The following is a 22,321-nucleotide window of genomic DNA, read 5'->3' as shown; positions in this document are numbered from 1 at the left end:
AAAGGGGGGGGGGAGAGAGACAGAGACAGAGAGAGACATAGCTGGAGACAGGAGGGAAAAACTGGGAACACTGGTGGTGGGAAATGTAAGCTGTTGAAGGAACTGGTGATGGAACATTATATGACTGAAACAACTTTGTTACTGTATCTCATGGTGATTCAGGTAAAAAAAAAAAAAAAGTGATCCCTGAGTGCAGAGCCAGGAGTAAGCCCTGAGTATTGCAAGGTGTGGCCCTAAAATGAAACAAAAGGATTATTTTATGCAGGTTGATGAAATTCTTTCTCACCATCAATAATGAATTGACTAACAGGGTTCTGCATATGCAGCCTGGTTTGCCAGCAGGGTACCTAACTGGCACTTAAGAAATTTTGGAATATGTATTCTTGAGGAACTAGCAATATAGGTAATGTTCCAGATTGTCACAAGGTTAGAAATTTAGAGGAGTGTGAACATATTAAAATACGTAAAAAGGGGCTGGAGGGGGCTGGAGCGATAGCACAGCGGGGAGGGTGTTTGCCTTGCACGTGGCTGACCCGGGTTCTAATCCCAGCATCCCACATGGTCCCCTGAGCACCGCCAGGGGTAATTCCTGAGTGAAGAGCCAGGAGTAACCCCTGTGCATTGCCGGGTGTGACCCAAAAACCAAAAAAAAAAAAAAGAAAAAAAAGGGGGGCTGGAGCGATAGCGCAGCGGGTAGGATGTTCGCCTTGCACGCGGCCGACCCGGGTTCAGTTCCTCTGCCCCTCTCGGGGAACCGGGCAAGCTACTGAGAGTATTCTGCCCGCATGGCAGAGCCTGGCAAGCTACCTGTGGCATATTCGATATGCCAAAAAGAGTAACAAGAAGTCTCACAATGGAGACGTTACTGGTGCCCACTCGAGCAAATCGATGAGCAATGGGATGACAGTGATACAGTGATTATTAAAAGGGGTATTTGATGTTAGAATCATTGTGTCCTCTTAGCAGTTCCTTAGATCTGAAATACCTGCTTGACAAAAAATAATTTGTTTCAAGTTTGGGTAGCAAACTTTTTTTTTTAAATTTTATTTTATTGAATCACCATGTGGAAAATTACAATGCTTTCAGGCTTAAGTCTTAGTCATACAATGCTGAAACAACCATCCCTTCACCAGTGCCCATATCCCACCACTGGAAAAAAAAACAAAAACCACAGTACGCCTCCCATCCTGCCCCCCCTCCCCCTTTGTAATTGATAAATTTCACTTTACTTTCTGTTTACTTTGGTTACATTCAGTATTTCAACACTAACCTCACCATTATTGTCAGGAGCACCCCACTAGAGTCAGACCTGTTGTGAAGGGAAATGAGGTTTTGGATTTCTGTACTTTAACAACTAAGTCCAGGGAGATTTCTTCCGGATATTCGGTCATTGCAAGCTTGTAAACCCCATCTGTAGTCATCATAATATGGTGTCCCCACGCCCTTCATTCCCGGGAAGGGACAGGTGAGAGAGAGAAATACCTTTCCCCTCCTGGGCGGGCATGGGGTCTCGGCTTGGTTCTCAGGCTGGAGACATTCTGCAAGTAGCTGCCCATGTTGAATTTGGTTCATCTGGGTCTGGATTCACGCTTGTGCAGCTGCGGAGGGGCCACACGTGCGTGCGGCCCCCGGGGTCACATCTCAGCAGCAGTAGGAGGGGCCGGTGCCTCCCACCTTCCCAAGAGCACCCTCTCGTCCTTTTGCTGCAGTTTTTGTCGTATAATTCCATCTGTGGTCATCATAATATGGCGGTCCCCATGCCCTTCATCCCCGGGAAGGGACAGGCGGGTAGCAAACATTTTTATGTATCTTTCACCTTAGTTGTATAATGACTTTTTTTTGGCCCACATGTTGGTATGTAGATATTAAATTTTGAGAATAGATTTTCCTAAGAGGAACAATGTAAGGCTGTGTGAATATTGATGCTAGGGACCTCATGATATAGGGAGGTCCTATTTGAATAAGCTTTGTTTGGGATTTGAAACAAGGATAAATCAGACTTTTTAGCAAAGGGGTGAAAATGCCTTGGTAATCCTAGTAATAGGTAAGAAGTTCAAGTATATGGGATTAACTCAGGTTTTACATATGTGATGTGAATAGTTTTAGTCATTAAAGAAGATTCGAACAGTAATACTAAATAAATTTACCACGAAGCTCATTGAACTTTAACCTTAAATTTCTCATTGATACAGGCCCTAAGAGCAGCTTAAAGTTCAGATGATTATTGGCAAAACGTAGTTGGTTATGATTATTACTATTTTCAGCTCCAGTTTATTCTCCATCATCGTCTTGGGTGGGAGTGACCACAGACATTTTGGGGAGAAATTTTGGAATAATTGTGGTTTTATATCTTCTGCTTATGAAAAGGAAAACTTGGTGCAAAGGACTTAATCATTACTGGTATTGGCGTTCAACTAAATTGAGACTTAGCCTCACTAAAAGTTTTGATTCCGCTGTGGTTCAGCTTGGCCACTTATTTATTTAGTTTGTTTTTTTGGGGCCACACCTAGCAGTGCTCAGGGCTTACTCCTGGTGGGCTCGAGAACCCAGCAATCTAACAGTGGCCAGTCATGTGCAAGGCAGGCACCCTCCCTGCTATATTATCACTCTCATCCCCCCCACCCTCCTTGCCCTCATGTATATTTTGAGCGCATCCTCGATTTCTGCACTGGGATACTTTAGGGCATGATTCATGTTTTCTGCCCAGCCACAATTCCTAGGAGCTTAGCATTGTAGATACACTTGTTACTGCTGGAGTTACTTTGCTTCAAACATAAAAGAATGTTTGACTGGGGCAAAAGCTCAGAGCCCTGGAGCACGTGCTTTGCTTGCGGGAGACCTGGGCTTGGTCCCCTGCGCTGCCTGGTCCCCTGCTCGTGCTCCTCTCGGAGCTGAGTCGCCCCTGAGCAGTGCCAGGTGCTCCCCACCCCCTGGGGAAAACAAAAAAAAAAAACACCGAAAACAAAAGAATATAAGTGTTAGAAATATTTCTGGTTCCTAGTTTTTAATTGATGTGCCCCCCACCCCCCTTGTGTCTTTACCCAGTCATCGAGTGAAAACAATGTTGGGCACAAACAGTCGGGCTGAAGGGGGGCACTTAGGAAGAGAGCAGTCTGTACAGTCTGCCAGAAAGAGGGAAAAGTACTGGGGCAGAAGTCAGAGGAATTTCACTGGGCTGTCAGCTTAGATACACAGCAGCCGAGGAAGGTCATTGGCGCGTGGTGGGGGCGGGGGTAGGGCAGATAGATCACCTGAAGTGTGTGGATGGTTAAGGAGGAACCCTCGCAGTCACTGGCCTCTTGCACTTACACTCTGGGCTACTGTGTCTGTGAAGCAGCCGCGGGGCTGTGCCGAGTGCTGGCAGTCAGCCACGTTTGAAACAGTCCCTCATTTTGTGAACATAACCTTTTTTTGTGACTGCTCAGAATCGCACACGTGTGTGTCAGCTATACTCTCGACACTGCCTCCAGGCCCCTAAAAAGGATGGGGAGTCTTCCTCCAAGAAAGGAAAATGGATACTCTCTGACATACTCTTAAACGCTGGGCTGTTGTCGGTGTGGGGGTCACACTCCACAGTGTTCAGTGGCTGTTTCTGGCTTTGAGCTCAGGAGTGGCCCTGGGCGGTGCTGGGGGCATCAGGTGACGCCAGGATTGAATCCAGTGCTCCCTCGTGCTGGGCACGTGCCCCAGCCCTTTGAGCCTTCTTCCCGGCCTCATGTGATTGTTTTGTTGTTCTTGTTTGTTTGCCAGTTCCAAGGATCAAACCCAGGGCCTCCCGCAGGCGAGGTGCTCTGTTACTGACCTATATCCCCAACCCCTCTATTTTTAAGGCAAATTTTAGAGTGTCATTCTCAGGAAAGTATTTAAGTACTAAGGGATGACTGTTCACACTGTGAGCCTGCTTGCGTAACCGGGACCCTGATCAGGAACAGAGACGTGACCACTCCGGAAGGCTGCCCTCCCACTCCCACGGACCCCGAAAGTTGCTGGTAGCATTACTTCTTACCCCAGAGTTTTTGCCTGATTTTGAACTTAAGTTTGGAGACTCGGTATTATATATTACCTCATGTCTCACTTCTGAAATGTGTAAGATTGAACCAGATTTACAAGTAATTATAGTTTGTCCATTTCCACTGTATTCTTAAATTTTATGACATATTTAATTAATATATTTGGGGTCCAAGCCTGCCAGTGCTCAGGGGCTACTGCCAGTTTGGTGCCTGGAGGTGGGTCTTGGGGGGTGCTCAGAGGGACTGTGTGATTTGCCAGGTATTGAACCTGGGTCTCCTGCATGTAAAGCATATTTTCATCCCATTGAGTTGTTTTTCCAGCTGCATTCTCATCTTAGTACCAGATTCCCTTGTACGACTGTACCATCATTATGCATTCTATCTGAAATGGACATCTGAGTTTGTTTGGGGGCCCTATTGGTAGGTGCTAAGGGGCTGTCTCTGGCTCTGTGCTCAGATCACACCTGGTGGGGCCAAATGTGGTGTTGATGTGAACTAGATTGGCTGCGTGCAAGGCAAGCTCCTACACCTTGTCGTATTTCTTCTCTCTAATAGTACACTCTTATTATCTAGTATTTCTGAGAGAGAAAGATATTTGTAATACAGTTGATGAATGACACTAGGATTCCACAGCCTTGGCCATAGAGTATTGGATTTGGGAGCCAAATCTGGCAGTGCTCAGGGCTTACTCCTGGCTGTGCTCAGGGATCACTGCTGATAGGGCTCAGGGTACTATGGGGGGATGCGGGGGATTGAACCTGGTTTAGCCACATGCAAGGCAAGCTCTCTTCCCACTGTACTATCACTCCAGCCCATTAATTAAAAAAAAAAAAAAAGAGGAGATAGCTAGTATACAATTTTATCAATAATTGAGTGCACTGTGCTAGGTGTTGAAGGTACAAATAAGAATAAACTGTCCCTATACCTTTAAGAAATATACACATTCATAGTAATGCCAAAATAATAGAGAGATGTATAAAAACCATGAACTCAGAGGAGAGAGTTACTGACAGCTTTGTGCCGTAACCCAGGTTTCATAGAGAAGAACTGTTTTCTGGAGCCTTGAAAGATGAGCATTAGGATTATTCTAGACAGACTCAACAGTAGATGCAAAGATAAATGTGGAAGAAGTGTCCCAAGAACAACAGTACATGGATTCTAAGTGTGGTACTTGTGCTGACACCCACTTCCCCCATGCCAGAAGCCGACACCACTGAGTCGGTTACTCCATTTTTGCTGCTAAATTTATAAGCAGCTTCAGAGCTCTCAGCATTGTGCTTCAGGCCCTAGCTATTATTTGAAGCTGGCACGTGAAGTTGAACCTGTTTGTCTTCTCTGCATGGGCGTGCACTGTGCCTGGAGCATAGGATGTGTGTAGGAGTGGTGGAGAATGAGACAGTCTGGACAGGTATGTTGGCAGGGATCAGGTTGTGATGCTTTTTTTTTTTTTTTTTTTGCTACACTACAGTTTAATTTCTTTTTCTTTTTTTTTTAATTTTAATTTTTTTATTGAATTACCATGTGGAAAATTGCAATGCTTTCAGGCTTAAGTCTCAGTTATACAATGCTGAAACAATCATCCCTTCACCAGTGCCCATATCCCAGCACCAAAAAAAAAAACAAAACAGCACACCTCCCATCCCGCCCCCCCCACCCCGCCTTGTAACTGATAAATTTCACTTCACTTTCTATTTACTTTGGTTACATTCAATATTTCAACACAAACCTCTCTATTATTGTTAGGAGTTCCCCACTAGAGTGAGACCTGTTGTGAAGGGATATAAGGTTTTGGATTTCTGTACTTTAGCAACTAGTACAGATCCAAAACCTGGAGATTTCTTCCAGGTATTAGATCCAAAACCTGGAGATTTCTTCCAGGTATTGGATCATTGCAAGCTTGTAAACCCCATCTGTGGTCATCATAATATGGCGGTCACCACGCCCTTCACCCCCGGCAAGGAAGAGGCGAGAGAGAGAAATACCTTTCCCCTCCTGGGCGGGCATGGGGCCTCGGCTTAGTTCTCAGTCTGGAGATATTCTGCGAGGACCTGCCCATACCAAAAAATTTAGCTGGCGTCTGGAGTCACGCTCGTGCAGCTGCAGAGAGGCCGCACACATGTGCGGCCCCCGGGATCACATCTTGGTGGCAGCATTACAGTTTAATTTCTTATCTGCATAAGCAGTGGAGAACTGCATAGAAGTTTTAAGCAGTTACTCTTTTTTTGAAAGATATTTGGGGGAACTTTAGAGGATGGATTGAATTGGGTAAAACTGAGGACCAGGGCACGAGTAGGCACTTTATATATCATCATTCCATCTTAGTAGGCTTTAAATTATGGAACCAGTTGGGAGTGTCACGTCTGTTCAGGTAGGAGGGGTGTCGGCCTGAAGTAGGAATGGGGAGAAAGTCAGATTGAGTGTGAATTAGCAAGTACAACAACAGGACATGGCTCTTAGAGGAAGGAGTCTTGGAAGACTCAGATCTTCTGTCTGGGCACGTGCTTGGATGATAGGTAAGGCAGATGATGACAGGTTTGTTGGAGATGAAACTGGCCTAAGATACTCGTTTTCCTACGGACTCATCTTGGTTCCTATCAAATTCCTTGGCTCCTCAAAAGGTTGTGAACCAGTTGATCATTGTCAGTAGTAATGTGGAAAGATGTCTCTAGACTCTGACAGTATCACTTAGTTATTCCTTCACGCAGGCCTCTGATTCTCTAGGAAATGGAAACATTAGATGTCAAGCCCTTTAAAAATTGATGTGAGGATCAAAGGAAATCTGAGGGCGTTTTGTCAGCAATTACTGAATAAATGCATGTGTTTTACTCTGCTGTTTCTCTTCTTTGTAGAAAGGATAAGTGTTTCAAGAGTCTTTTATTCAAGAATGATAGAGACCTAGTAAAACAGTCGTAAGTACATTTGGAAGTCCACAGCAAGACTCTTGACGAGGAAATCTGAAGTGTAGGTCTTACTGTCATTTGATTTTAGTTGCCTTTGTTGTACTGCTGTTTGCATCCTGCATTGTAATGGGCCACGGAGAGTGCAGCTGAATGTTAGAGGTTTGGACACCAATGGTAGTTTTGAATGATTTTCATATAAATATTATATATTCTTGAATTTAATTTCTCCCTGTTTTTTTTTTGGGGGGGGGCGCTTTTTGGGTCATACCTGGTGATGCTTAGACATTACTCCTGGCTCAGACATTACTCAGGAATTGCTCCTCAGGTGCTCAGGGGACCATATGGGATACTTGGGATCAAATCCGGATTGCCCATGTGCAAGGCAAATACCCTACCTGCTGTACTATCGGTCTGGTTCCAGTTTTTCCATTTTTTAGCTGCTTTCTAATTTGTTTGCTACTCACTTGTTTATATTTTAATTTAGTCTCTTCGTGTCCTTTCAGGTATGAAGGAGAGCTAAATTTTCATTAGTGGTTAAAAAAAAGTAATGTAACTATAACCTTTCCTCCTAATGTTGGAACCAGTTTCATTCAAGACCATAAAATTAAGACAAAGCTCAGTCATAAAATTGGCTGACTCTGTTTTCTGTTAAATATATAATTATATTTTTTGGTGGGAAATTATTAAAGTTTGTTTAATGATTATAGTTAAGTTTTTAATGATAGCTAATCCATTACTCTGTAACTAATGTTTTTTTATTCTATTTGTATTTTAAAAACAGCATGTTACTTACAATAATAAAAATGTTTAACAGAGTATTAGTTGGAATAGATGTTCTTTACACACATACATCTTTTTATTTATTTATTTGTTTATTTAGCTTTTTGGGTCATGCCTGGCAATGCACAGGGGTTACTCCTGGCTCTGCACTCATGAATTACCCCTGGTGCTGCTCAGGGGACCATATGGGATGCTGGGAATCGAACCTGGGTTGGCCGTGTGCAAGGCAAATGCCCTCCCCGCTGTGCCATTGCTCCAATCCCCACACATACATCTTTTTAATATGTATGTGTTAGTATATATGTGTATGCTAACACACACACACACATATACACATCCCATTGCTCATCAATTTGCTCGAGTGGGCATCAGTAACGTCTCCATTGTGAGATTTGTTACTGTTTTTGGCATATCCAATATGCCACAGGTAGCTTGCCAGGCTCTGCCGTGTGGGTGGGATACTCTTGGTAGCATGCCGGGCTCTCCAAGAGGGGTGGAGGAATCGAACCTGGGTCAGCCACGTGCAAGGCGAACGCCCTACCTGCTGCGCTATCGCTCCAGTCCACACATACAAATAGTAAAAGTTAAATGTGTGTATAGGGGCCGGAGAGACAGTACACTTGGTAGGGTGCTTGTCTGGCATGTGTCTGACCACATTTTGCTCCCTGGCATCATATATGGTGCCCCGAGCACTGCCAAAGTGATCCCTGACTTCAGAGCCAGAAATAATCCCTGAGCATCACCAGATGTGACCCTAAATTAAGCAAAACCAAATGTGTCTGTGTGTGTGTGTGATTTTTATAGTTTAAGTCAGCTATCTCCAATCCTGATAGAAGTTTAAGTAGCATATTTGAATAAGTAGATATGGATTGCAGTTGTGTATCTAAAGGAAGCTCAGGTTTGGAGATAGAAAAACAAATATTTCTCTGACAAGGATGCAGATATTTCTGACAAGGTGGTTCTTGGCTAGGATGGCTTTATATATAATGAGATACTTAAAAGGACAAATGTTGATAATACACAGTGACATGTACGAAATGGAAGAAAGCCAGGCTTTGTTCTATGGGTAAGAGATGGGAGAATGTTTGGGATGGGTTCCTGCTAGTGCCCCCTGCTAGTACAAAATTCTCCCTGCTAGTACAGGATTCTTCCTGCTAGTATACCTCTTCATGTAACTTGACCTAGGGACTTAGTGTTCTCTGTGATTTTTTTTTTTTTTTTTTTTACACCATACATAATGGTTCTCAGAGCTTACTTTGGCTCTGTGCTCAAGTTCACTCCTGGCAGTTCTCAGGGAACCCCCGTGAGGTGCTGGGAATCAAATTTGTCAGCTGTATGCAAGGCAAGCACCTACCCTCTTTCCTATTTTTTTTTAACCCTCTCCTGGTTTTTAAAAAGAATGATATAGTGCTGTGGTCTCAGAGTGTATTTCTGAGGTATCATGAAATTTAAGGATAATTGATGTTTGAGGTAATATCAGTAAGGATAAGTTTTAATACATGTTTAATCTACAAAAAGTAAAAAGCTGCAGCTTTCATCATCTTACCTTCTTACAACAGTGTCAGAAATGTGGCCCCGATGACCTGTTCCCCTGGCAGACATTGCTAACTGACACAGGCTCTTCCCGCCCTTGACCTGCAGGATACATACCCCATGCTCTTCTGAAGACAGCGTTCTCACTGTGTTTTGTGATTCTGGGGGCAGGTTGTTGGGGGCCACCTGGCCTAAGGGCTACTCCTGGTTCTGTGCTCAGGGTTCACTCCTGTGGCATTCCAGGGACCAGTCTGCAAGCAGGGTGAACACCTTTCTCCCTGTACTATTTCTTCAGTCCAGATAGCATCCTAGACAGCTACTTCATTGAATTAGAATTGGTACCATGAGAGGGGCTGGAGTGATATTACAGCAGGTTGGGCATTTGCCTTGTATGCGGCCAACCCTGGTTCAATCCCTGGCATCCCATATAGTTCCCCAAGCACTGCCAGAATTAATTCTGAATGCAGAGCCAGGAATAACCTTTGAGCATCACCCCCCCCCAAAAAAAAAGGCATGAAAATGAAACTTTGCTATACAAAGTTTCTAACTGTTGCAAAATTATATGAAGATTTTCTTTTTTGTTTTGTTTTTGGGTCACACCCGACGATTCACAGGGATTACTCCTGGCTCTGCACTCAGAAATTACTCCTGGCGGTGCTCAGGGGACCATATGGAATGCTGGGAATCGAACCCGGGTCGGCCGCATACAAGGCAAACACCCTACCTGCTGTGCTATCGCTCCAGCCCCTGAAGATTTTCTTTGAGTTTTGTTGAAAAGGTTATGATAAAACTGAAAGAATTCTTTTTGAAAAACTTTTTATTGAATCACTGTGAAATACACCATTGCAAAACTCGTTGTGATTGGAAAACTGAAATAATTCTTCAGTGGAAAATCTCTGACATTTAATAATTGTCCTATGAGAGGACATAACACTTAATCAATTGAGGTTACTGAATAGGAAGAGAAAGAAAATGACCAATGATTAATAAAATGTTTAAAATATTCATTTGGGTTTCGATTCCTCCATCCCTCTCGGAGAGCCCGGCAAGCTACCGAGAGTATCCCGCCCGCACGGCAGGGCCTGGCAAGCTCCTCGTGGCATATTCGATATGCCAAAAACAGTAACAACAAGTCTCACCATGGAGTCGTTTACTGGTGCCCGCTTGAGCAAATCGATGAACAACGGGACGACAGTGCTCCAGTGCTATTCATTTGGGGACCCTAAAGCAGTGCTCTAGGGACCCCAGGGGCCACTATGGTGATCTTTGGCCACAGTCTAGACAGCCGATTGCTCCCGCCAGGCGGTGCTGCTTCTACCCAGCGGGGTCAGAAACTACCGTGACTGTAGCTGGCCTAGAGCCTCCAGGGCTGCACCTGCTAGAGCTGAGTGGCGCATGCAGTGCCAGGGATTGAACTCGGGGCCTTGTGCATGAAGATACATGTTCCTCGGGGCTGGAAAAGTATTACAGTGGGTGAGCTGCTTGCCTTGTAGACGACTGACCCTGGTTGATCCCGAGCACTGCATTTGGCCACCTGAGCCCACCAGAAGTGATCTGTAATTGCCTGATTGTAGAGCCACAGGTACCCCCGCCCAGGACCACTGGGTATGGCCTCAAAACCAATGTAAACACACACACACACACACACACACACACACACAGAGGCACATGTGCGTGCCCCTGATTCTGGAGCTATCTCTCCTGTCTCACGAAAACATTTATTTAAAACTTTTACTCAGAACTTACCTACTCTGGTGCTATGGAATAGGTTGGGAGAGTTTGAGGTTTTATAGATGGGGTGGTGGGGGGGGTGAAACCTAATTTCGTGAAGGGTCACAACTGAGAGGTGTTGGTCTGTAGGGCACTCAGCACCCAACAAGTCTGGGAAATAAGACTTGGGCTTCCTTGGTCGTGTGATGCAGTGGATTCAGGAAGGGAACACTGTAGTCGTCTTACAATAGTGTGGTAAAGGCATTGAGGCGGGGAAGACTGAGAGTTGGCTGTCATTGATACCAGATCAACGGGTATCAATATGTTCCTTAGGCAGGTGGCTGGCAGTACCTCGCAAGGGCTATTTGCCGTTCCTTCCCTCCGCTCTCATCTACCGCTCCACTCTTCCCTCAGTTTCTCCATTCTCCCCCTTCCTTTCCTTTCTTCCTATTATTTCTTCTATTCCCTTTCTCCCTTTAGATTAAAAAAAATCAGTTAAGGATTTAGTATGCAAAGTATGAACTAGGTCACAGAGTAGAAACGCACATTTCAGAATTGGGGTCAGTGAGGTGGCCAGGGTGAGGGAGAGTAGGTTGAAGCGCCTGGCTTGGTCCTGAATTCACCGAAGGGGCCGGGGATCTGGAGGGAGGAGGGAGAGGGTGAAGTTCAGCGACACTGGTCACAGTTCCTTGACTTTTAGATGAATCATTACAGTCTTCAGAGTTTGAACCTCTTCAGCTGTACAAATGAATGTTTTATACTACTTTCTCATAGGCCTGTGCTGCAGACCAGTGTGTAGAATATGTTTTATCTACTATAAACTGAATATGGATTAATTACTAGTGTTGAGGGATTTCATTAGCATACTTAATTTCTTGGCCTTTGAAAGAGCATTGTCCTGGTTCCAGTTCTTTGGAACTTGTTTGGTGAGGTGTGGAGGGATACCTTTCCGTTTGTTTGGTGAGGTGTGGAGGGACATTTTGTTTGTTTGTTTGTTTGTTTGTGTGTTTGGGGCCACACACAGCTGTGCTTACTCCTGACTGCGCTCAGAAATAACTCCTGGCGGGACTTGGAGTATTTAGGAATCAAGCCCAGGTCGGCTGCATGCAAGTCAAATGCTCTACCTGCTATACTATAGCTCTGGCCCGAAGATGGGTACCTTTGTCTTTAATACATGTCTGGCAGAGGTGTTCAGAACAGACCCACCACTCACTAATCACAGCATTTTGCTTTAGCTTGGGGGTCTTCTCAGAAGGGCCTGAGAGATAACACAGGGGTTAAGGCACTTGCCAGGCATGCCGCCAATCCTGGTTTGATCCCTGGCACTGCATGTGACTCCCCCCTCCCCCACTACTAGGACTGATGCTAAACACAGAGCCAGGAATAGGCCCTGGATGCTGCAAGGCATGGCCCGACCTTCCTTGCTCCAGTCCCCTCCCACCCACCCCTACTCTCCCCAAAGGCCAGTACTTGTCAGAGCACTTAAATGAAACAGTCATTTATTCCAATTTGTTCAGTTCTTTTTAAATTTCATTCAATTTTGAAAAGAATACTTACTTGAGGGGTCAGATAAGCCCCCTGAGGGTGTGTGCAGGCTGCACGATGACTCTGGAAAATAAAGGAGGGTGAGGTGTCTGTCCGTGAGGCCCGTATCTGCAGGAAAGCTAAACAAGCTCAGGACATATACCCTGCATCCTCTGCAGGCTGAGACAGTAGGTTAGAGACTGGGGGGGTGGGGGCTTCGCACATCAGCTACATGCCACATTTTTGGGTTTGGAAGAAAAGAATCTTTGTGATTATTCTCTCCTTGTAAAAAGGCTCAAATTCTTTTTTTTAATTTTTATTTTTTAATAATTCACCGTGAGAGACAGTACCAAAAATTTCATGTTTGAACTTCAATCACACGGTCATACAACACTCATCCCTTCACCAGTGTCAAATTCTTAATAATAGTTTTATTATTATGCTAGTATCGGGTAACAGACTAGGCTGTTTACTTCATCTCTTCCATTGGCTATTTACAGCTCCCTTATGAAGCAGACACTGTTGTAAACTTCCTTCCGTCTAACAAGTAGGAGACAGAAGTAAGTCTCAGATTCCACAATAGCCCACTCTAGATTCATGGAGCTCATTTCTCTTCCTGTTCTTGTTTTTTTTTCTTCTTCTTGTTCTTCTTGCTCTTCCTCCTCCTCTTCCTCCTCCTCTCCTCATCCTCCTCCTCCTTCTTCTCCTTCTTCTTCCTCTTCTTCCTCCTTCTCTTCTCTTCCTCCCTTCTTCTTTCCTCCCTCCCTCCCTTCCTTCTTTCATTCCTTCTTTTCTTTTTTTTTTTTAAAGTTTTTTGTTTGTTTTTGTTTGCATTGCAAACGGCAATGCACAGGGGTCACTCCTGGCTCTGCACTCAGGAATTACTCCTGGCGGTGCTCAGAGGACCATATGGGATGCTGGGAATCAAACCTGGGTCGGCCACATGCCAGGCAAATGCCCTACCTGCTGTGCTATCACTCCAGCCCCCCTTCTTACCTTCTTCTTTACAAAGTTGTTCCTAATACAGATCTATTCAATGTTCCGACACCAGTCCCCCCACCAATGGCCTCCCCTCCACCATTTGTCCCCATTTTCCCAACCACTCCCCAAGTCTGCCCCCTTGCCAGGCACACAGTAATATATTTTATGTTGCTTGTTACAACTAAATGGCTAATGAAATTATAAGAAATACTTCAGTAAAAGAAATTTTGTGAAAATTGTTATATACCACCATTGAGTTATTAAGTCCTTGTCTGAGTATTTAAGCTGTTTCTTGCAAATTGATCCTTCTGTGTTATCGTTTGCTGCATTTCAGTTGTCTTCTATGTTACTTTTCCATCTAATTTGCTCTGCTCCTAGTAGGATGTCAGCATTGTGGAATTTGGAGATGTTGCATGGCTGCATGTGTGGCTGTGCAGTCCAGAAACCTCAGGATCTTTTCGACTGGACCAATGAGTTGATCATGTGGCAGCTGTGGAATGTGGCTTCCAGGGCTTCCAGACTATGGTGTGGAGGGCTGGGGGGAGGCTGCCCTACTTTGAGAAGACTCTACAGTTCTCAGCTTGAAGGCTGGTGTACCTGGAATTTTCACAGCTGGGTGTCTGCAAAGATTAGTCATGAGGCAGTGGAGTCAGGCCATTGGCATGGCAGCAGCTGCTGACTGTGGACACAATTGCTGGGCTTCAGCAGGGTGGGGACTCTGCCTGTCCCCTCCCTAGGGCACTCCAGGAGACCCCTGTAGCCATGAATTTTAGGAGCTTGGTTTGCATCTCTTCTGAGATTTAATCATGCATCTGTGGAGCAGAATCAATGGGTGAGTTCACGTGGCAGTGGCTGTGGCATGTGACTGGAACTGGTGCTCTTAACCACCGTGCTCTATCACTGTGTGTTCAGGGGTGAGTTCTTCTTACAGCGTGCAGCGTTCTTCACAGGATTAGACTGTACTGGATGGCCTGAGGGTCATCTTTGGAGGGTGAGAGAATAGCATATTGCTTTGACGTTGTGCATTTATTTCCTCTAACAAATCATCACTCGTTTTTGTAACTGGACAAAACAAACATAAACATCTTGCGTGTCTGGTAATGGGAGGTCTGAAAATTATTCTTATACATTAAATCAAGGATTTGGGAGGGTTGACTTGCTGCTGTGGGCCATAGGAGAAGTTGTTCTCTGCCCTTCCATCCTCCATCAAGTTCCCGCATTCCTTGTCCTGTTACCCATTCCTTGCAGTGACATCAGTCTGCTCTCTTCTTCCGTCCTCTCATCTCCCTCTTTGTCTCTGCCTGTTTTAAGCCAATCCTGCCTGTGATTGCTTGGGCCCACCTGGATAATCCAGAGTAATCTTCCCATCTCAGTGTCCATACTGTAATTGTAGTAGCAAAGTCCCTCTGTTGTATCACTTGTCACTTGTCGCCCCCGTTGCTCATCGATTTGCTCGAGCGGGTGCCAGTCACGTCTCCATTCATCTCTGTCGTGTGCTAGTGTAGCCCAATGGCGTTTGCTCGATCCAGGAACATGAAGAGCATCAAACTGTTCTTTCAGGGTCTTGACGAAGTCTGACCATCTTGTAGGTGGGCGGCCGGGCCTTCTTTTGACGTCCCATGGAATCCCTCTGTTGTATAAAGTAACATATCCCAGATAAGGATGTGATCTCTTTGGAGCCCATTATTTGACTCAGTTTTTGGTTTTCTTGATGAAACTGAAAATAAGATCATTGTACCTCCGAGGCATGTACTGTCTCTGAATGAAGTATACATGCTCTTTCTCTCTATGATAATCTTGATGGGTTGATTGTAGATATTTAGCAATATCTACCATTATTTTTTGTTTCCAGTTTTTAGCAATAACCCACGAAGACTTTCCTTTGGTCTGTGCCATTGCTCAGTTACGACTATCTGGCCAGGGGCATGAGGAAGACAAAGTACTGTCAGATCAGAAGAGAGGCATTGAATGCAGGAAGTGATCTTTTTGCTTGTTTTTTTGGGCCACACTTGGCTGTGATCAGCATTTACACCTGAATCTATGCTTAGGACTCTCTCTGTGGTGCTCAGAGTACTGTATGTGGTGCTGGGGAGAGAGCAAGGGCCAGTTTTTTGCAAGGCAAGTACTGTATCTGCTGTACTGTCTCTGGCCCTTAGTGGTGATTCTATTTATTTATTTATTTATTATTGAATCACCATGAGTCATGTTGGGTTTCAGTCATCCAGTGTTCTAGTATCTGTCCCTTCACAGTGGACATTGCCCGCCCACATATTTCTCGTTTCCCTCCTGCCACCGCTCCCCACGCCCCTAGAGATTTTTAAGGATATTGATGAGCAGTATAAACTGAATTAAATTTTATAATTCTGCTTGTGATTTTTTTTTCACTCTTTAAATTTATTTTCTTTTGGGATTTTGGGCCACACCCAGTGGTGCTCATGGCTGACTCCCGACTCTGTGCTAAGAGGTCACTCTCGGGCTCTGGAGACCATGTTGGGTGCCAGGGACTGAATCCCGGTCTGCTGCCTATCAGTGCCCTCCCCACTGTATTTTCTCTCCAAACTCCTGTGTACTTTCAAAATTCAAAGTTTTAAAATTCCATAGATTTATGGCTATAATTTTAATCAACAAGAAATTTTATTTGATATCCACGTTGAATAATTTATCATAAAAATTGTGAAGAGTAACACAATTTTGTTATTTCGCTATGCCAGTATTACTAGGAGTTTGTTTTCACTTATCTACATCCTGCCTCTTTCCCAGAGACTAGCAGTGACAAGACAGCTCCAGGCTCTGGGCCCCGAGAGAAGGCATCTCACTCTAAGAACCCTTCACATTTCCCCTTTGATTTCCACATAACCTCATGAAGTAGATATTATTGATCTTTTTGCAGATGAGAAAGCAGAAAACTGGAAGTATGCTATCTTAAATTAGTGAGCGGTGGAACTGAGCCTCAGATTATCCAGCTCTTAAGGCTTGTTCTTGAGTATGTACGACACGGCATTAGGCATCTAAGAGAAAGGCTTATTTAAGTAAACTGTTGCTTAAACATTAACAACTCTGAAGAGGAAAATACATTAGCACAAGCACTGTTACAGCAACGGTACATTAATTTTTATTTTAGTTCTCCTGACAACCAGACTAAAAAGAGAAATTTGATGAGACATATAATCTTTAGTTGGCAAATATACGGATTTTCTTCTTTCTTTTGCCACACTTAGTGTTCAGGCCTGTTTGGGGGTCACTCAGAGTGTTGTGGTCAGTGTTTTGGGGTGACTCATAGAGTGGTGCTCAGGGGACCATATGTAGTGCCAGGGATTAAAACCCTGGGAATTCTCCATGCAGAACATGCTCTAGGCCGTTGAGCTATTTCTGTGGCCCCAGCAAGAAGTATACTACTTTTCTGTGTGTGTGTGTGCGCGCGCGCGCACGTTGTGTATGTATGTGTATGTGTGCGTGCATATTGAAACCCAGGATTATTGAACCAGCCAGTTTTCTTGTGTTTAAATTCTTCTTAAATATTGGACTTTGTACTTACGTAACACAGAAGATGATTTGATAATTAACAACCAAAATAAAAAGCATCCCTTACTTATTTATCAACTGCAAAGCATTTTTTTCGTTAACCATGTAACGATACAGCCACATATGACTTCACTCACGTATGTGATATAGTGAGAAAACAGATGAACTAACTAAATAAAAGACCAATTGGTGTGTAGAGAAGGAAAAGAAGGGGTGTATAAATCAGAACAAAGGGGCAGTGAAGGGTAGCATCGGACTTTCATTGGTGAGCGAATGTGTTTTCAAATAACGAGGCGCACCTGAGACTTCCATAATGTTCTAATGCAGTACTGCTTTAAAGAGATTGGGAGGTACACAAGCAAAAAGAAAGCTTGTGGTGCACAGAGGGAACTGATAATCAGTGATAAGAATCTAACTTCTCTTTATTAAAGAACATGCTGAAAATTATCAGTGGGAACATAAACGTATTTTTTTCTAAAAACAAACAAACATTCTGGGGCTGGGGAGATGTCTAGGAGTTACTGCATGAAGCCAGGTTGACCCCCTGCACCACGTGGCTTTCCTGAGTATCGCCAGGTATGGCTCTGGTGGCACCTAAGAACCTCGGGGGTGGGGGGGAGCCCCCGATCAGCACCTCAGGATCTGAGCAGCACTGTGTTCCCAGGTCCTAGCACCAGGCGCCAGCCCAGTTGGTTTAGAATCATCAGGAGTGACCTTTAGGTATGCTTCAGAGTACCCCGCCAAAAGAAAAAGAAAATCCTGGGAAAGAATACATTTGTATTTAAGAAAAATGTACTGGTCAGAGAAAGAAAACAGTTTTGTTGGAGATGATGGGTCTAATTGATTATGTAGTTTCAGTGTCCTAACTTTTGTTCAGGAAAACATCAGCTAAAGTCTGTGTTGATCATCAAATTCCATGCTATGATGCAATGTCACACGAGCCATGGAATTGTAGAAATACGGATCTGATTTGACTGCAGAATTACCTGAGTGCTAGATTTCTGCTAGGATCAGGTTGTGTGCAAGCACTGGGATAAATTCACGGCCTGATGCTTACAAGGGGGGAGCGTTAACTATTGCGTCATGCTCTCGCCCCTAATGTTGTGCGTCCTAACAGTTGAAAGTGATAGTTGTTTGTTTGGTGTTTCACTTTTCTGGTACTAATATAAAAACTGCTCACAGCCTGCAAGTTCTGAAAATTAATGCTGTTGTTCAGTTTTGTCCCTTTTTTGTGTGGTGGCGGCTTAGGAGAATACCAAGCAGTGTTCAGGGGACTTGCTGCCAAGGACCCTTCTTGGCAATATTCACCTAAGCAGGCTGGGTGATTCATGCGAGCGCCTGTGGATGTGGTGACCCAGTGATGCTGGGCTTGGGGTTGAGGCGTTTGGAATTCTCTGCACATGCAGAGAAGACTCCCCTCCCCCTCTCTCTGTTCTCCCTGGCTCCGTGGCAGTCTTCGAGGCTACTATTCTGGAAAACTTGGCATGTTCAGGGTGTCATTCTTTCCTTCTCCCTGAATCCACTCTGTTAGCAAGTCCTGTTCGTGTAGACTGGAGTCCGCCAGTTTGCCCAGAAATATTTGCAGAATAGGGTATGCCTCGTCTCCCTCTTTTGGTGAGCAGAGCTAAGAAGTGCATGTTTCTTTCGAAGTTGGTCTAAGCTCCTTTCTAGACCTAGTTGTCCACCACAGACTCTCTCCTTTCTATAAATTCTGTTTTTGTATTCTTCCCATAGTGGAAATGATGGGCCCCAGCAACCTGAGTATATTTACTTTTTTTTTTTTTTTTTTTTTGCTTTTTGTGTCACACCCGGTGATGGCACAGGGGTTACTCCTGGCTTTGCACTCAGGAATTGCTCCTGGCGGTGCTTGGGGGACCATATGGGATGCCGGGGATCAAACCTGGGTCGGCTGCGTGCAAGGCAAATGCCCTACCTGCCGTGCTATCGCTCTGGCCCCAACCTGAGTATATTTACTCGTTTGCCCAGCCCTATTGCCCACGCAGTTTTCAATTTTTTTTTTGTGACCCTGCTGCCAACAGAAAAATTAACTACATAAAATTTTAGTTTTCTTCCCAGTTATCTTTATATAATCATTGTCATCCCATTGCTCATTGATTTGCTCGAGCGGGCACCAGTAACATCTCCATTGTGAGACTTGTTGTTACTGTTTTTGGCACATCAGACATGCCACGGTGAGCTTGCCAGGCTCTGCCGTGCAGGTGGGATACTCTCAGTAGCTTGCCGGGCTCTCCGAGAGGGGCGGAGGAATCAAACCCGGGTCGGCCTTGTACAAGGCAAAAGCCCTACCCGCTGTGCTATTGCTCCAGCCCTTCCAGTTGTCTTTACCTTAATATTGCCCGCTGGGACTGGGGAGACAGCGCATCGGACTGAGTGCATGCCTTGTCCTCAGGGGCCCTGGGTTTGAGCTCCAGCACTTGTGTGCTTCCCAGAGCACATCTGAGAGAGACCCACAAGCCCTCAGCCGGGAGCCTCTTTGCTGGGTGTGACCCCAAAGCAAAATGCAAGAATATATAGCCTACTGAAAATGCACACTTTGTACTCCTAAAGAGCGCACTCTTAGTTTTTCTTGATACAGTATTTATCTTTTCTTCCTGTTTTCCCTTTCACCTTCCTTTGCTCCTTCCCTTCTCCCCCTCCCTCCATCTTCCCTTCTTCCTAATTAATTTTCTTCTACCTTGAGGAGTAGGCACTTGTAAATGTTCGCTGAACACTCGTTTGTACCTTTTTTTTTTTTTTTTTTTTGCTTTTTGGGTTACACCTGGTGATCCTCAGGGCTGACTTCTGGCTCTGCACTCAGGAATCACTCCTGGTGGTGCTAGGGGACCATATGGGATGCTGGGAATCGAACCCGGGTCGGCCGCGTGCAAGGCAAATGCCCTACCCGCTCTACTATTGCTCCAGCCCCTGTACCTTTTTTTTTTTTTTTAAGTTGTTCCTATCCCCTGTGCTTTTCCCAAGTTAAATCAGTTACCATTCCTGTAGAGGTGATCAGTGATCTACTAAAAACAGTCATACTTGTTAATATGTAATATAAACATATACTTTTATATAATAATACACAAATAATTTCTTAAGTACTTGAATAGTAAACATTTTATGTAACTGTAAGTGCTTGTAAATAATTTATATCTCACAAAACCATGATATCTCATCTTAGTGATATTTTACAGTAGGCATTGGGTCCTAAGAAATTGTGGGCTTAACTTTATTTATTTTTTTAAAGATTGGAGGCAAGTGGGGCTGGAGCGATAACACAGTGGGTAGGGCATTTGCCTTGCATGCAGCGAACCCGGGTTCTATTCCCAGCATCCCATATGGTCCCCTGAGCACCACCATTCCTGAGTGCATGAGTCAGGAGTAATCCCTGTGCATCGCCAGGTGTGACCCAAAAAAAGCCAAAAAAAAAAAAAAGAGATTGGAGGCAAGAAGTGATGGTGTCACCACAGACTCCAAGACATATAAATTCTAACTAAGCTTGAAAAACATTACAGACCAGGCACGGAGAGAGATAGCAGAGGGAGTGAGGTAGTTGTATTGCACACAGCTCTTCCAGTTCAGTGCCTATATACGGGCCCCTGAGCACTGCCGGGTGTGTCCTACAAAGTACAACAACAAAATCGCAGACTAGTAGGATATCATTGTAGTCCAGGTGTGGGTATAGTACGCTGGGGAGAGGAAACAGGGTAGCGTTGGAGGGAAAGAACAGTAAATGTATACCTGAGCTTAATGAACAGTGCCTCTTAAGTATCAGTTAGGACACTAAATGTTTTAGTATCCATTATAAAAAATATATATATTATATATAAAATATATATATAAAATATATATATTTTAGTAAAAACAATTTAATAAATGATTCTCCTTTCAGATACTTTCTAGGGGATTGGAGAGACAGTGCAGCTGGTAGGACACTTGTATGCAGCTAACATGGGTTTGATCTCTGGCTTTCCATGTGGTCCCTCGAGCCCTGCCAGGATTGATCCTTGAGCACAAAGCCAGGAGTAACCCCTGAGCATCGCCAGGTGTAGCCCCCAAAACAGAACAAAGTTAGATAACTTTCTTTTTTTTTTTTTTTTTTTTTTTTTTGCTTTTTTGGGTCACACCTGGCGATGCACAGGGGTTACTCCTGGCTATGCACTCAAGAATCACCCCTGGCCGTGCTCAGGGGACCATATGGGATGCTGGGATTTGAACCCGGGTCGGCCGCGTGCAAGGCAAACGCCCTACCCGCTGTGCTATCTCTCCAGCCCCTAGATAACTTTCTAATTGAAGAAGTCCATTTTAATCACCCTAATTGACAGAAATTTATAATTGTACATATACAGTCCTTGGTACTATGTATCATTGATAAACAATATTGGTACAGGCAAGAATTGTTCAGTTCTAGTTATTCTTTTTTTTTTTTTTGCTTTTTGGGTCACACCCAGCGATGCACAGGGGTTACTCTTGGCTCTACACTTAGGAATTACCCCCGGCGGTGCTCAGGGGACCATATGGGATGCTGGGAATCGAACCCGGGTCAGCCACGTGCAAGGCAAACGCCCTACCCACTGTGCTATCGCTCCAACCCCTCTAGTTATTCTTTAGGTGATCCTATATTGTAAAAATTATTAAATCAGTTGTATGACTTTACCTATTATATGTTAAAGAAAAAGAAATATTAGAGAAAATAAACTTGAAACATTGCTTCTTTCATTGGAATGATCATGCTACCTTTTTTTATTTTGGCTTTAGGCACACCCACTAGGGCTCTGGGATCATTCCTGGTGGGGCTTGGGAGACCATATGGGGTGCCGGGGACCAAACCGGGGTCAGCTATGTACAAGACAAGCTCCTTAACAACTATACTTTAAAAATAATAAGTCAGAATTCTTTGAAAGTAACTTTTTGAATTTTTGTTACAGGTAAAATGGGATATTCACATTGTACAGAAGCAGAGGTAAGACAAACGTTCAAATATTTCTTAATAAGCCAGCTTTGTATTCATATTAACACTAGTTTGAGCATGAAACGATCTTAAAGTTCTTGTTCTTTTATAAGGATCCATTTAAAGCGGGTCTAAATCTTTCATGTATACCCCTATACATGAAAAAAGTGTCCATATTTGTAAATCTTAGTGTTAAAAAAATTACCTTCATCACAGTTTAAAATTCTTTCTGTGTTATTACTCAAATATGTAGCTTTGAGTTAACTAGAAGTCGGTGTACGTAATAAAGAATAGTTTATGTTCATATTTAAAAATCCAGTTGTTATAATAAGTCATTTAAATGTAAGGACTTCTTGAAACTATCTTGGCTTCGAAAAAAATCAGGGATTTGGAAATAGTGTTTTAGCAAGGTT

At 44.1% G+C, this 22,321-nt stretch overlaps 1 protein-coding gene across 7 annotated transcripts in view; it reads left to right on the top strand.

Annotated features, from left to right (window-relative positions):
• The window catches only part of SPIRE1 (spire type actin nucleation factor 1), a 189,411-nt gene that overhangs the window by 5,765 nt on the left and 161,325 nt on the right, over nt 1-22,321 (top strand). For all 7 annotated transcript variants that reach the window (XM_055124958.1, XM_055124960.1, XM_055124959.1 and 4 more), the window contains exon 2: nt 21,886-21,920. In XM_055124958.1, the coding sequence (XP_054980933.1) occupies nt 21,886-21,920 (35 nt within the window). The remainder of the gene's footprint in view (nt 1-21,885; nt 21,921-22,321) is intronic.

The sequence above is a fragment of the Sorex araneus genome, chromosome 2, assembly GCF_027595985.1.
Source record: "Sorex araneus isolate mSorAra2 chromosome 2, mSorAra2.pri, whole genome shotgun sequence".
Lineage (NCBI taxonomy): Eukaryota > Metazoa > Chordata > Mammalia > Eulipotyphla > Soricidae > Sorex > Sorex araneus.
This window is presented reverse-complemented; position numbering and strand designations above follow the sequence as displayed.